General features: G+C 37.5%; 5 protein-coding genes and 1 non-coding gene across 6 annotated transcripts; 2 read left to right on the forward strand and 4 right to left on the reverse strand.

Annotated features, from left to right (window-relative positions):
• Positions 1 to 751: 751 nt before the first annotated feature.
• LOC148293548 (uncharacterized) lies at positions 752 to 1633 on the reverse strand. Its single transcript, XM_088254515.1, is given in 4 exon segments — positions 752 to 936; positions 1165 to 1285; positions 1376 to 1471; positions 1574 to 1633. Coding segments are annotated over 4 exon segments (462 nt in total).
• A 665-nt stretch (positions 1634 to 2298) lies between these two features.
• On the reverse strand, positions 2299 to 3482 carry LOC110769812 (putative glutathione S-transferase). The gene is made up of 2 exons (XM_021973853.2): positions 3114 to 3482; positions 2299 to 2807 (listed from the first exon to the last, which is right to left on the reverse strand). The coding sequence occupies exons 1-2, from the start codon at positions 3435 to 3437 to the stop codon at positions 2451 to 2453; spliced, it is 681 nt and encodes a 226-aa protein (XP_021829545.1). The 5' UTR covers positions 3438 to 3482; the 3' UTR covers positions 2299 to 2450.
• Positions 3483 to 4896: 1414 nt separating this feature from the next.
• LOC110769813 (glutathione S-transferase U8-like) lies at positions 4897 to 6034 on the reverse strand. Its single transcript, XM_021973854.2, has 2 exons — positions 5647 to 6034; positions 4897 to 5472 (listed from the first exon to the last, which is right to left on the reverse strand). Exons 1-2 carry the CDS (start codon positions 5959 to 5961, stop codon positions 5122 to 5124), a joined length of 666 nt encoding a protein of 221 aa, XP_021829546.1. The 5' UTR covers positions 5962 to 6034; the 3' UTR covers positions 4897 to 5121.
• A 2470-nt stretch (positions 6035 to 8504) lies between these two features.
• Positions 8505 to 12245, forward strand: LOC110769849 (rop guanine nucleotide exchange factor 7-like). The gene is made up of 7 exons (XM_021973889.2): positions 8505 to 9503; positions 9607 to 9723; positions 9859 to 10013; positions 10337 to 10411; positions 10489 to 10779; positions 10859 to 11215; positions 11309 to 12245. The coding sequence occupies exons 1-7, from the start codon at positions 8888 to 8890 to the stop codon at positions 11813 to 11815; spliced, it is 2118 nt and encodes a 705-aa protein (XP_021829581.2). The 5' UTR covers positions 8505 to 8887; the 3' UTR covers positions 11816 to 12245.
• A 252-nt stretch (positions 12246 to 12497) lies between these two features.
• TRNAP-AGG (transfer RNA proline (anticodon AGG)) lies at positions 12498 to 12569 on the reverse strand. The gene has a single exon. It is a non-coding gene; the product is annotated as a tRNA-Pro (tRNA).
• A 707-nt stretch (positions 12570 to 13276) lies between these two features.
• Positions 13277 to 14343, forward strand: LOC110769851 (Bifunctional inhibitor/lipid-transfer protein/seed storage 2S albumin superfamily protein). The gene is made up of 2 exons (XM_021973891.2): positions 13277 to 14034; positions 14161 to 14343. The coding sequence occupies exons 1-2, from the start codon at positions 13695 to 13697 to the stop codon at positions 14175 to 14177; spliced, it is 357 nt and encodes a 118-aa protein (XP_021829583.1). The 5' UTR covers positions 13277 to 13694; the 3' UTR covers positions 14178 to 14343.
• The last annotated feature ends 767 nt before the right edge of the window (positions 14344 to 15110 follow it).

The following is a 15110-nucleotide window of genomic DNA, read 5'->3' on the forward strand; positions in this document are numbered from 1 at the left end:
CTAGATTTTTAGTTAAAAAAATTTGAATTGATACATATATTGTGCTCGTACTGTTTTTTTCTCATTCAACAAAGTAGTATGTATTTTATTTTATTTTCGTAATTAGGCGGGTTGGAAAACCCGTTCCTCAATAAAGGTGGGAATGGGGAATCCTCAATTTAAATATTGTGGGTATGAAGGCGGAGATGGGGTAAAAATGCTTAATGGGGATGGGGATGAGAATTGCATATCCACCCCCGATTCGACACATTGTCATCCCTACTCCATACCCCATTTTAATTTTATTTTCCTTCTCTGGGTACCGCAGCTAAAAAGAATTGGCAAAAGAAGCTGCAACTGCAAGGCGTGAGATATGACAGGAACAAAGCAGCAGCCTATTTCCTCCGAGGCTGCTATTATAAAAATGTAGTATATATGGTAGTAGAGTCTTGTATGGATGATGAATGCATTCTATAATTTAGGAAACTTGACAACTGGATTTCTCATTTTAAAGGGATGATTAGTTCAAGCAATTTAAACTCTGTTTAGCAACTAGTTGGATTATTATTGTAAGTATCCATCAACTTACTTATCAGAAGGAATTACTTTCCTATTAGGTTAGAATCATTAAACCTATGTTGGACCCATCTGTATTAGAGAGGTGATCATTAATGTGGTCAGTAAATGTAGTTCGAATAGCAACACTCTAATTAATATATATCAACAACCAATAATGTGGTAAGTAAATGCGGTTCAAATAGATAGCAGTACCCTAGTTAATATATATATCAACAACCAAAGTGGTGCAGCAGAAGACCAAGTTAAGCAAACTAAACTCAAAGAGAGAGAGAGAGAGAGAGAGAGAGAGATCAGAATGGAAGCAAAGGATAGGAAGATTGGTGTGGCCATGGACTTCTCATCAAAGAGCAGCAAGAAGGCGTTGGGATGGGCTTTTAGCTAATTTGATCAAGGGTGACACACTTTACATCATCCACGTCAAGCGTACAAATGCTCCTAACAAACTTTGGGCCGAATCTGGTTCTCGTAAGTAGAAATTCCAAGGAGAAGCGGTTGAATTCGTTGAACTTGAAAGAAGTATTATTATGTGAAGGTGAAATTTGTGTGAACTTTAAATATTTTTTGTTAATATACTTCATCTTATGTATTTGATGTGGGTTTTTTTGCAGCTCTTATTCCACTGACAGAGTTCAGAGAGCCGGAGATCATGAAGAAGTACGATGTCCAAACCGATATCGAAGTTCTTGACACACTTGACACTGCTGCCAAGCAGAAATAGGTTTGCATGCTACTCTGGTTTTTTTCCTTCTTGTAATATATTTGAATCATTTTGAAATATGGACCATCTGGGATTTAATTGATGTGATTAAAGGTGAACACTGTGACAAAGCTGTACTGGGGAGATGCAAGGGAGAAGCTCATTGAGGCGATTGAAGACCTGAAGCTGGACTCTTTGGTCAGGGGAAGCAGAGGCCTTGGTGCCATCAAAACGTGTGTAATTCTGTTTTTTTACCTTAATTTTTTTTTTAAATCGATGTGGGATAATATTTTTTCACATTTTGTGATTGTACAGAACAGGATCATAGTGGGGAGCGTGGCTAAGTATGTGCTCGCATAAGCTCCATTCCCAGACCATCGTCAAGGACCCAAATTTCCAGCATTTCCATTAATATAATTAGAAACTTTGGATTTAGGTTTTTAATAATCTATCACCAATTGTTAACATGGGTATTAATGCTTGATTAGTATGTTTTACAGAATGGATGGGCATGTTATTTTACATGTATACTGTTTTCAAGAATAATATATTTGTTCCCATCAAATCTGGTTTTGTGTATTTGTTCTTCAATCATAGCCATCCAAAGTGGTCATAAGAAGGGGTGGCTATGATTGAAATGATTGAATTTGTGTATTTTAGTACATACTTTTAGTTTTTGATGTAGAAATCAAACCAACCCGAACTATAATATTACATTAATTCAAGTTGAAGTTTGAAGCTCAAATCAAACAAAACCGCCTCCTCGTCACAAAACACATCCTATTACATCTTTGTCTCATAATTTGTCAATACACGCATTTATGAATTTGTTTCTACACGCATTTATGAATTTGTTTGCAAGATGTCCTGGTCAGCGGTAATATGAAAAAGAAATACTTTCTCTTTATTGAGCTCCAAAATATCCAAATAAAAGCAACTAGGTCCACCGTCCATCCCCACAAGTATTTTCTTATGCCTGGTCGATTTTAATAAGATAACAAGTGCAACTAGGTCATAATAAAACAGAGAGCAGTTTTGCTGATATATATTATACAAGCGATATTAAGGAATGAGAAATTAAATCTAGAACTTCGAGTGCATGGATAAATACTCTTACCAGACTTTTGTTTAACTGAAATTTCATAACAAAGAGGGCACTAATAAATATGTAATCTTATATTGATTCATGAGCCATTTACTTTGCAAGTAGTTTGGTGCTTTCACAGCGACCAAGGAAGAAGGCAATTAGTGTTTCTTTATTAGGAGGCAGAACTTCCTTAACAACACTGTGGCTCACAAACTCATCACACCAATCATATAGCTTGGGACACTTCTCTTTGGTCAACACCTCTACCCCCACAGCTTCTTGAATTGGTCTAAGCCAGTAGCCTATGAAGCTAGCAGCCATATCTACAAATCCAATTGTCTCTCCCCCAAAGAACTTGTTATCCTTGAGCTCATTTTCAAGAAATTGCAGAAGCTCACAGGCTTCTTCCATAGCCTTCTCATGGCCCTCAATTTCCCAGTAAGCTTTGCATATTGCAGGTGAGCACTAAAAAGAGTAAAGTCAAACAAAACACATTGAGAATCAGGCATAAATAAGCTGACACACAGGTAAGAAAACAGGGGCTCTATCTTTTCTTGTCACACTTATGTTATCTCATATTGTTAATTTAGACCACACGTTAATGCAAGAGTTCATTTATGTATCAACTTTTAAATATGCTTAAGGGTTCATCAACATGATATTGATCTATACCCTAACAGAGAAAGGTGAACCAGTCGATCTAACAGCTATATATATTCTCGATGTTAGATAGATGGCATAAATGATTGAAGTGAAACAATATATTTATACCTTCTCATCAATGAAGCTAGCCCAGAAGCGTGCATTGGCTCTTTGGTAAGGGTCTTGAGGCAATATTGGAGGGCCCTGATGCTTCCAAGTCTCATCAATGTATTCAAGAATAACAAGGGACTCTGCTATTGGTTTCTCATTGTGTACAAGCACAGGGACCTTCTTGTGAACTGGATTGTATTTGATGAGCAAAGGGCTCTTGTTCTGCAGGTCCTCTTCGCAGAATTTGGATTTCACACCTTTCAGTCTCAGAGCTATATCCACTCTGAGACTTAATGGGCTTCCCTTAACCCCAAAGTGCTTCACTTCCTCTGCCTCTGCCATGGTGTTTTAGGTTCAAGTTTTAGTCTTTGCTTGTGGGTTTTATAGAGGTAGAAATTCTATAATGAGTTTGGTGATGAAAAGATTCTGCGTCACATTTTGCTCATCGAAACCCGACACTCTTTGGTTTATTAATTTTAAAAGATTAAGTTAATTAATATTTGTGTACTTATTTATTTTCAATTATGAAAAACGATAAGAAGTAAGCACATGAAGTCCCCTATAACTTGTCTGCTATTCTGCTAAGCCTTGTTAGTTTTATCATAAATTGTTGGTGTGATTTAAATCGTAAATTTCTCTTCATGTGATGTGTTTATTAGAAATTTCAGATTTTTTTTTTATGTGTACTGATCAAATTTAACATGCATTAATTTAGAGTGAGTAATACTAGACGACACACTAACTTTTGGTTATCAACTGATGTTACAGTGTTTCACTTATTTTCTATCTTGACTCACTTTGAACTTTATTTATTTATTAACAAATAAGAAATTTCGACATAAGTTGATAATTGAGTAACTCTTTATTTCAACGACATGAGAACAAAGATGACATGCATATATTATCAAACAAGAACCCGACTTATTACATTAATGTAGATTTATTCTTGTAATTTTTCGGAAGCCATGAAATGCTTGCAAATAAGCAATCTATGGCGATCATGAACCATCTACTTGGTGCTTTCAAAGCGACTCCGGAAGAAAGCAACTAGTTTATCTCATGGAGGCAAGATGTCCTGAAGAACATTGGCATATTCTCTGTCTGGAAATAGAGCTCGAATGGAGGTCCAAGTCCAACATACATAGATAACATAATTCAAGAGTAGCAGTGCTCAATGTGCCTAGAAGAAAGGAAATAAACATGCTAGATAAGAGAAGAGCTAAGGAAAATATCTCTGTGCTGTATGTTTCCTGTCAGATAAAAGTGAGTCATAAGTATTACAATCAGCTTTTAAAATTTCTATTTATAGCGTATAGCCGTGCGGCTATACTTTTAAAATATCTATTTATAGCGTATATCCGCGCGGCTATACTGTTAAAATATTCTATACTACTCTTATATTTTTAAAATATAAAAGAAGCAAGAAAACCTCTCCCGATGAAAAGGTATCTGCCAGCAAATATTTGTCGGGTTAGACCTATCCCGAGACGAAATGGACCTGGTAGGAAGAGATTTAATGCAGCAAATTTCGCCGGGATAGAGTTGTGCCAATGCAATATCTTTTTTTCTCTCTCAAGTGAGTGGGCCTTTGCATTTGCCGCTTCTAATTTTTGACTTAAGTCCTTGATTTCAAGCTTCATCGATGATATTTCAGCACTATAACTATCTACCTTCGATTTGGCAGTCTGCAAAGAATGTGTAATAGTCTTTTTATTATGGTCTACTAGTTTTCTCATCATAAATCATAAATTTCTCATCATGTTACGTGTTTACTAGAAATTTTAGAATGCATATCAAACGTAATGTGTATTAATTTAGAATGAGTAATACTAGACACACAAACTTTTACTTTATCACATCAGTTGATAATCACTAACTCTTTATTTGAATGACATCACAACAAAGATGGAAATACATAAATATCAAACATGAACCCGACTTACTACATTAATGTAGATTTATTCTTGTAAATTTTCATGAGGCATGAAATGCTTGCAATAAGCAATCCATGGCTACCATGAACCATTTAGTTGGAAGTAGTAGTAGTGGTGCTCTCAAAGCGGCCTCGGAAGATAGCAACTAGTTTATCTCTTCGAGGCAAAATTTCCTGAAGAACATTGACAAACTCATCACTCCAATCGTATATCTTGGGAAACTTCTCTTTGGTCAAAATCTCCACTCCCACAACTTCTTGAATGGCTCTCAGCCAGTAGGCTATGAAGTTTCCAACAATATCCACAAGGCCAACTTTCTCTCCCCCAAAGAACTTGTTACCCTTGAGCTCATGTTCAAGTAGTTTCAGAAGCTCACATGCTTCTTCCACAGCCTTCTCAGGTTCCTCACTCCCCCAGCAAGCTTTCCATATTGCAGGCAAGCACTAAAGACAAACAAAACAAATAGAAAACTTATATTAGTGATTAGGTTGTGGTGTTTGATTGATTCAAATCTAGGTTTATTTTAAGCTAAATTTCTACTAACAAATTGTATTGACATGTACACCCACAAATCATGTTAAATTGCATACACAAGGACTGAAGTGAAATACTTTTACCTTTTCATCAAGGAACCTAGCCCAGAAGCGTGCATGGGCTCTTTCAAAAGGATCTTCAGGCAAAATGGAAAAACCCTGCTTCCAAGTCTCATCAATATATTCAAGAACGACATGGGACTCTGCTATTGGTTTGTCATTGTGCAGGAGCACAGGGATCTTCTTGTGAACTGGGTTGGATTTGAGAAGCAAAGCACTCTTGTTGTGCAGGTCCTCTTCAAAGAACTCATACTGCACCCCTTTCAGTCTCAGAGCTATTTCCACTCTGGAACTAAATGGGCTTCCCCAAACCCCCAACAGCTTCACTTCCTCACCCATTATATCACTAATCAATCAAGTTTTACTCTAACCCTTTTCGTATATATGACTGGATTTTCCTTCTGGGCTTTATAGGAGCAAGAACACTGTGTTATAACTTGGGCATTAAGACACCTTTAGACACTGTTCAAAAGTCAATAATCATTATAGAATAGTGAGTTGGTGGAGGATAGATCTAGATAATTCTTTGTTGACAATTTGTTCCTTGAAACTTGCTACTCTTTTCCTTTTTTCAAAGGACTATGTTAGCATTTGTCTTATTTATTTACTTTTTCTACATTGAAAAACGATAACAGCAAACCACATGAACTTATCTGCAATTTGCAGTTCTTAGCCTTCCCCACTGGTCATTGACTCGCTAGTTTTTATTGGTTTTATCATTTCTGTTGGTATTCTATTAGTCCAACTTATGTAAATTATAAAATTTCTATGTGATTTGGTCAAAGGTCTAGCAGTTAATAATAGCCTCAATAATCTGCATTGGGCTGCCTAGTAGCTAGAAGGATAGAATTGGGCTCCAATATTGTATTGCCTATTGGTGCCTAGGTCTTTAAGCCTTAAAAGTGGGCTTATGCTTATTTCCATTCTACACAAGGCAGGCTGGCCGTCAAAAAGGCACACAGCTATCGCAATAGTTTGCTAGGATACAAGCCATATCAGAGGAGGGAGAATCGAACTTAAGGTATTTTTAGATCGAAAAAACTTGAGGCATTTTTTGGTCGAAAAAACCTAAGACATTGGATGCACAGATAAATGCTCTTAATTAACCACTTGAACTACAATTCATTTGCATACTCTTTCTAATCCTTCCATGACTCACTTTGATTTTTTTCAATTTTCAAAACAGATAACTTGGTTCTATTATGCTTAAATCACACTTTTAGAGCTATGATCTTTAATGTAACATTTGCAAGCAACATTAATAATTACAGATGTGGTCCATCAAAACGCTCTGGCTCATTCTACATCTTTTTTTTTTTTGTAAAGAAAAGGGCTGGCCAGCTCCTGGAGCCACGACAACTAATGGAAACACAAGCTTCATAAATCAAACAATCTAAAACAAGCAAAAAGTGCAACAACATAGGCTCATTGCTTTCTTTTTTAAAATTCCTTTCAGTCTTTCAGAAGCAGCTTGAAATTGAAGCTTGTCTTTCCCTCTACGTTTTTTCAAATTAGGTGCTATGTCGCAGTTGAGAGGAGCCTTTCTTAACATATATTTTATCTCAGTTGGAACAACCACCATCATTCATTTTATCAGACAGAAATTGGGATACATAAAGCCTTGCACGGAAAGTTACCAAAAAAAAAGGAGATTAGAGAATACCCCATTATTATACATTAAATAAGATTTAGTACCCCATTATGGATCCTAATTCTAACTCTTTCTAACTACTAGAAAATGCTTTCTGCTGTCCCATGCATAAATGCTTAAGATATATTCCTAATTATAAAAGTTACTGCAATTAACAATCCTAGCTAAGCAAAGCAAACCGTGCATAGAAAAAGAAAAAGGCAAGTGGGTATGTTTTGAATCAAATTGGCATATGGGATTTTCATTTTTCATTTCCAAAATGCCCCTTTACACCTATTGAGGCCATAAACCAACACTGAAATTTTATTAAGTTTTAATGCCTCTTTCCAATTACATGTAAATTTTTATTCAATCTTATAAGCTTGTGAACAGCCAAATCTAGTAATCAAATTCATCAATCTTTTCTTGCCCTCTTATAGGTAAACTTGGACACTTCATAGCAATGTAAGAAGCAACAATGGAATCTTTATTAGAAAATGTCATTTTGTTTAACTTGTAACAAGTCTGATATGATAAACTTTTTAAAAACAAGGTGCTCTGTTTATATAAACAATATGAAATTCATTTCAGAAGATTGAGGCATTCCACCATAACTGTGTTTTGATGTTCCAAAGTGTTTTTACCCTCTAATTTGAATTATTTATTGCTTTTCTATGAACTTGGAAACTCTGCTGCTTCAAAAAGCAGACTGCTTTTTACTGGAATGCCCCAGACTACTTCTCAATGACCAACAGGCCTGCCATGCACAAAGAAACACTCTTTTTGGGTTCATTATCTTCTTCATCATCAAACTGATTTTGCTAAGATTCAACCCATTTCAGTCATTTTGGTACTTGCTTTTTTTTGTTGTTCTTCTTTAATTTCTGAATGATATGAAAGTGAAACAAGTCCCACAGGAACAAAGATTTGGAACATATAAATTCTATACCATGCTTGTGTTTTACTTGATGTAAATAGTTATTAATAGTGTGACAGACAGACAAGGAGGAGCGGAAGAATGATAAAGGTGGAGACATTTCATCCTGTGATGAGCACTGGATCCCAAAAATTTTAAAGCAAATTCTCAACCACAAACATAATTCATTCAGGAAAGATTAGTAGGACGAGGAAGAAGGGTAATCTGGTCACTTGACACCAAAACCAGACCTGCCTGATAAGCTACAAATTACAAACATAATCAAGGATAAATTGGTAGACATCATTGAGAGATCCGTCGATTACACGATTCCCATAACCATTGTTTATTGTATTTTTCAAACCCAAGTTAGAATTATTAATGGACACTTATCATTTTTAATCCTTGTTTAAGCAAAGCAGAGCACTGCTACAGAGAAAGAGAGAGAGAGAGAGAGAGAGAGAGAGAGAGAGAGAATCACCGGCAGTTTACTGTCTGATTAAAAATATCAAGAGGACCAACAATACGCTCTTCCAAGTTTCAAATGTGTGTCTCTCTCTAGCTGTTCATGTGTTTGAGCAAGCTTCCATTAATCATGACTAGCTTCACATTTATGTTCATATAAATAAAGCAAGCTCCTTTCAAGCATATCCACCATTTTGTTTTCTATATTTTAGCAGCTGCCTTTCACTATCAGACATGGTTGAGATTGAGACCTTATGGATAGAGCTTTCACTCACCAAGAGGAAAGAGAGAGAACCCAGCGGCTACAAAATCAACAGCTCAAGCTTTGTCTGCCATTGGTGAGGTTCAGAGGCTTCAACAACCACAACCCATTTTCTATTTTTGGGTTTTGGGCGTCAAAGTTTCTTCGAAACTTGCATTGCAGAGCTCGAATATCTAATTCCTGTTGCTTGGGAAGGCTTCAGTACAATGGTATGGTAGTGAATAACTCTGCATTTTGCGAATCGCCTGGCTTTATTGAAGAAGGAAAAGCTGCAATGGAGGGTTTGGTTGAGAGAAATGAAGGCATTATTGAAGGGAAAAGAGAAGACTTTGGTGAATGTTTGGGTCAAGTTGGAACCCTTGGGGATTTGATTGAGGAGAAGGGTCGTGAAAGCAGTTCAAGTTCAGATTTTTTGACATCTGAGACGACGGGCCATGAGGAACAGAGTCACAGTAGCTCTGATGAAGAGACATCTTCGGCACCCTCATTGGGTTGGCCTATTCAGAAAGCTGAGGCATCAGATTGCACCAGTAAGAAGGGTAGTGAAGCAGCAGAGAGAACCCATTTGGATGATAGGAACCTAGAGAAACAAGGGTCAACAATATCAGGTATTAACTCTGTTTCATTCACACTAAGACACTTGAGGTACATGTCAATTTGATGCTTTTTCCTATTAATAAAAATGGATGATTTTGGTTTATGGGATTGTAGAGACTGAGTTGATGAAGGAAAGGTTTTCAAAATTGTTGCTTGGAGAAGATATGTCAGGTTGTGGAAACGGGGTTTGTACAGCATTGGCTATATCAAATGCCATTACTAATCTTTGTGGTATGCAATTTTAGTCTACTATCTCAATGTGTTCAAACCTAGATTGGTTGATTTGCTCTGTTACTTAACGGAAATTTTGTTATGGATTCATTTGTGGTGATGGTTATTTTTCTTATTCTCTGTTCCCTCTTGTAGCTACCTTATTTGGGCAACTTTGGAGACTAGAACCTCTACCCCAAGAGAAGAAACTGATGTGGCGAAGAGAGATGGAATGGCTTCTTTGTGTGAGTGATCACATTGTTGAGTTGATACCTTCTTGGCAGACTTTTCCTGATGGAAGCAAATTGGAGGTAAATTCTGAGTCCAATAGATTTTAGGAACAGTATAATATCTCTCAGTTTTCAGTATGCACTCCCTTTCGGAAATTATATTATACCGAATCAAGTGACCAATTCCAATGTATAAATAGCAGTGAGGAAACATATGCCAACTTTAATCTTGCTGCATTATAAATGGTGAACTTGAAATGGGCATGGAGCCTTTATACTAATGTAACTGATGTGATACTTTGTGATAAGAAACTACAGTGTAGGGCAATGAAAATGTTGATTAATGAAGGTACTAAATGATCAGTTTCTTGAAATTGTTCTTACTCATTTACACTTCAATGCAGGTCATGACTTGCAGACCCCGCTCAGATCTTTATGTTAATCTCCCTGCCCTTCGTAAATTGGACAACATGCTTCTTGTAAGCTTCTCAGACACTTCTCTACAACTTAGATCCAGTTTCATGAGTTCCATTCTGAGTTTAGCCATTCCTTGCAGGAAATATTAGATAGTTTTGTCAATACAGAGTTCTGGTATGTTGACCAAGGGATTCTAGCCCCAGATGCTGATGGGTCATCCTCTTTCCGAAGAGCCTTTCAGCGTCAAGAGGAAAAGTGGTGGCTACCTGTGCCACGAGTTCCTCCTGGTGGACTCCATGAAAACTCAAAAAAGCAACTGCAGCACAAACGCGATTGCACAAGCCAAATATTAAAAGCTGCCATGGCTATTAATAGTATTACTTTAGCAGATATGGAAGTGCCGGAATCATATCTGGAAGCTCTTCCAAAGGTTTGAAACATCCTCTAGGTTCCAGTGATTTGTAATTACAAAGGCATGGTGCTAAACTTTTGCTTTAACTTGGTTTCAGAATGGAAGAGCAAGCTTAGGGGATCTTATTTATCGATACATTTCATCAGATCAATTCTCTCCTGAATGTCTGCTTGATTGCCTTGATTTGTCCTCTGAACATCAAGCCATAGAGATTGCCAACAGAGTGGAGGCTTCAATCTATCTGTGGCGCAAAAAAGCAAATTCAAAACCCACAAATAATGCAACCAGATTTAGTTCAAGGTCATCATGGGAAATGGTTAAGGAGCTGATGGTTGATGCAGAGAAAAAGGAGTTGCTTCCGGAAAGAGCAGAAAGTCTCTTAATGTGCTTGAGGCAACGCTTCCCTGGTCTTCCACAGACAGCCCTCGATATGAGCAAGATTCAGTACAATAAGGTTCCAACTTGGTCCCAATCTAAAATTTGTTCTCATTTTTGTATCAATTTCTTCTTTACTTTGTACTTAACTGGTTGAATTTGATATGTCTAGGATGTTGGGAAATCCATCTTGGAGAGCTACTCACGGGTTTTGGAGAGTCTGGCATTTAACATTGTGGCACGTATTGATGATCTGCTATATGTAGATGACCTGACCCGCCATTCTGATCAGTTCTCATCAATCTCCAAAGTTAGTATCATTTCACACAAGAGCACTCCTAATCCATACTCAGTGCCCATCTCAAGCACTCCATACAAAACAGCTTTCACCACACCAAGCTTTTCACCTGGACAGCTAGTTAGCCCTCTCAGGGGGGACAGATCACCATTCATCACCAGTGGCAAGATTCCTCAGCGTGGATTGGGCGTAAAAAAGGTCTTGACTGATTATCTGAGTATCGATGCGAAAGGAAAGGACTACAGCGATCCAATCGAGAAACCAGACTCTGTATTGAACACAACGCAAGAGACGCTGGGATCTCAAATGGGAATGGATTCTTACCAGTGTACAAAAGCATCAACAAGCCCGGCATCGCGGGATTCAATCACACAAGAATGAATCCAAAAGCCAGTTGCCCATGAGTGTTCAGCTGCTTGAACTAGCTCCTTTGTGTTTGCTTTTTTTCTTAGACATAGGAGGACATCAGAGAGTGGGGAAGGCTCATTGTTCATTAAGGCTGTTGACTCTTGCTAGAACAAGATGTCTGCCATGGTGATGAGTTGAGCGGTTCATATTTAAATGTGCAGCTCTCTGTATTACAGTTTCGAGTTTGTTCCCGCGTCACTGTTTGACATGGATCAAAGAGTGATTGTAAAGAGAGAACTAAGAAAATCCTACACTGTTTTGGATAGAATATATGAATTCTTATTATTTTCTTCTCATGCAGTGGATATTGATAAAATTCAGTGCAAATATGTTCAAGTGGGTGCATATTAGCAGACTTTTCTCTTGTAATTTCTGGAATCGGAATGTTCATGACTTGGGTTTGGCACTCAGTGTTCAAACTTGGTGGGCATTTTGCATGAGCTAAGATATAGTCAATTTTCAATAGAATTATGCATATCCGTGACTTGGGTTTCTGAGCAAACATGATGAGCGATCATACACTGCATAGATAATGGGCTATACTTCCCACGAAATCCTACAAAAGCTTTGTGTTGTTCGGTGTTCTCAACCAAACCAAAGACGGCAAAAGAAATGAAGAAATGCGAAAAAAAGTTGAAAAAAGTTGAAAAAAGTAGGGGCATTCCGAGAATTGAACTCGGGACCTCTCGCACCCTAAGCGAGAATCATACCACTAGACCAAATGCCCACATTTGATACGTTAAGCAATACGATGTTTTATAAAGAAGGACGTAGAATCATATTTCAGTATACCCGGCCTACGATGTTGTGAATTTCCACATCAGCCCTTTAGAAAAACACTTCTATTTTGTGGCATAGAGGGTTTTACCCGTTAAATATTCTGAACAAAACCATTATGAAAATTCTAGTACAATTTCAGACCAAGAAAAGAAAATTCTAGTACAACATACAAAATAAACTGGACCATTAATTAATTTTTAATTTTTTTAGAACCTTTCTTATTAAGAGGGGCGCTATATTAAACTCACACACACTGCACGGATGCTAGGACTCGAACCCACGACTTTGCCTGAGGACCATTGAATTTTTAGGTTGTTGTTATAACTATAATAACACACAATACTGAAATCTAGTACATGTCCACAGAAACAAACCAATTCTTTTTAATGGGGATGTATACAACAGCAGAGAAGCAAGCAAGAACTTAGAACTATATTTTCTCATCTCATTTTGGGCTATTTGGCATAGTTGGTTGGCTCTAATTCTGAGCTTAGAGCAAGTGATATTATCTGGTAAGCCAACTTTGTAATTGAATTCTGTCAGAAATTATGCCTTGTTGTAATTTCAAAGAAGAGAGTTATCTGGTTAAGTGGCTCAAAAGTTATTTCATGTTGGAAGATTAATCTTAGTGTGGTAGTTGGTAACACGTATTCACAGATAAGAAGAGGCCTTGCCAAGGTCGGCAATGGAGTTTTGGAGAATTGGGGTGAGGTGTCTTAACAACAAGGCCTCTGAGCTTCTTCACTGTCAGTAATGGCCACATCTAGAAGGAGAGTGAGGACAAGAAATCAATTATATTTATATTGAATACTGGAGTTAAGGTGAGACACATAACGCACAAACCAATTTGTGTAGCCAAAAGTGCTGCATAAAAAAGTTGTTCTGGTTCTAGTGCTACTTCCATTAGGGGTAAGTGGATGAATGGAAAACCCACATTTTCTGCTCTGATTCCAGTATAAAAAGGCTGATCCTATAATCAGATTTTTGCATTGTGGCATTGTGAGAGCTAGAGAACACTTGACTAAACTTCCAGCTTGTGAATTGTGAACTTGTGAGGCACAAAAAAACAAAAATGGAGGCTCCAATGAAATTCATTTGCATTCTGGGATTGGTTGCAGTTATATGTACTAGCTGCCTTGAAAGGGTTGATGGGGCTAGCGCATGTGGAAAATCTAGCCCAGATGATGAGGCCATCAAGCTTGCTCCTTGTGCAAGTGCTGCACAAGATGCAAACGCTCCTGTTTCCAGTGGCTGCTGCCAGCAGGTGAAGAGATTGGGCCAAAACCCTAGCTGCCTCTGTGCTGTTCTGCTCTCTGACACTGCCAAGAACTCTGGTGTCAAGGCTGAGGTTGCCATTACCATTCCCAAACGCTGCAACTTTGCCAACCGCCCTGTTGGCTACAAATGTGGACGTAAGTAATTGTGATTTGTCTGTAAAGAAGAATGACTCGTTACTTGTACAAGGCCAAGTATTTTTATTTTATTTTATATTATTTTGTGACTAATGTTCTAATGCAATAATAATGCTAATGTTGCAGCTTACACACTGCCATGAGTGGACAAAAAGAGAAGGTGAAGGCTACTAGCGTCAGTAAATAGGAGATTACTGCTTGGATTTGGCAATAAAAAGCTAGTAGCATATAATTGTAGCATGTATGTATTGTAATAAAAAGCTTGGATAATAATTATAAAAAAAAATTATGCAAATTTCAGTGTGACAAGTGCATGTGTGTGATCAATAATTGCGCAGAAACCAAATAATTATTTTGCTAAAAAGGCAAGGAATTTGTAAGCCCCTGGTTACTGGGACCCAACAAGTGATATGTTCTAAGGTTTGAAATGAATGATTGGACCATTGGTGGAGACAAACATTCATTGTAAACATCAAAATCAGATGATCCAATTACTTTGTAAAAGCGTGGCTGAAGAATCTCCATCCATCCACACCAGCAGCAGCAAGAAATCTTCCTTAACGACCATGGAAAGCAAATATCCTACCAGACATGGGATAAGGACTGCTTTTAACCTGTAAGGTCATGTTTGGATAGGGAATAATTAACCTCGACCCAAAAATCAAAAGCAGATTGATAGATATAAAGATATATAATTCTGGTTGATGGGCCACACTGTCTTTGAAGAGAGATTTGTTAGTTTCTAGGACGTGGCACTAACAATGGAATCTAAAATTTTGAGGTAAGGAGGAAACTGAAGGGCAGTGTCATAAACAAGAACAACTTTTTTGACTGTTTTGAGGGCCAAAGGCATAAATCCAAACAAACATCCATGTGTTTGTTTGACCATGTCACGGGCACATAAGAAGAAGCAGTGTTCAACTAGGGCATCAACAGGGAAAGTCCGAAAAAGAAAGATGAGAGAAGAAAAAATGGGTGAACCAAAAAAGAATAAAGGCATCTTAGACTTGTGCAGCAAGAGAGAACGTGAAGATAGGGTAACGTTCTCTTATCAGATTTTTATGTTTCGAGACTGT

This window comes from Prunus avium, chromosome 6 (assembly GCF_965620075.1).
Source record: "Prunus avium chromosome 6, drPruAviu1.hap1.1, whole genome shotgun sequence".
Taxonomy (NCBI): Eukaryota; Viridiplantae; Streptophyta; class Magnoliopsida; order Rosales; family Rosaceae; genus Prunus; species Prunus avium.

Bases quoted from the DNA above. Each gene is read 5' to 3' on its own strand.
- LOC110769851 (XM_021973891.2), top strand. From the start codon at position 13,695: ATGGAGGCTCCAATGAAATTCATTTGCATTCTGGGATTGGTTGCAGTT.
- LOC110769849 (XM_021973889.2), top strand. From the start codon at position 8,888: ATGGATAGAGCTTTCACTCACCAAGAGGAAAGAGAGAGAACCCAGCGG. The intron at 9,504-9,606 runs GTATTAACTCTG...ATGGGATTGTAG, and splicing joins ACAAGGGTCAACAATATCAG to AGACTGAGTTGATGAAGGAA. The intron at 10,412-10,488 runs GTAAGCTTCTCA...CATTCCTTGCAG, and splicing joins AATTGGACAACATGCTTCTT to GAAATATTAGATAGTTTTGT.
- LOC110769813 (XM_021973854.2), bottom strand. From the start codon at position 5,961: ATGGGTGAGGAAGTGAAGCTGTTGGGGGTTTGGGGAAGCCCATTTAGT. The intron at 5,473-5,646 runs GTAAAAGTATTT...GTTTGTCTTTAG, and splicing joins CTAGGTTCCTTGATGAAAAG to TGCTTGCCTGCAATATGGAA.
- LOC110769812 (XM_021973853.2), bottom strand. From the start codon at position 3,437: ATGGCAGAGGCAGAGGAAGTGAAGCACTTTGGGGTTAAGGGAAGCCCA. The intron at 2,808-3,113 runs GTATAAATATAT...TACTCTTTTTAG, and splicing joins CTAGCTTCATTGATGAGAAG to TGCTCACCTGCAATATGCAA.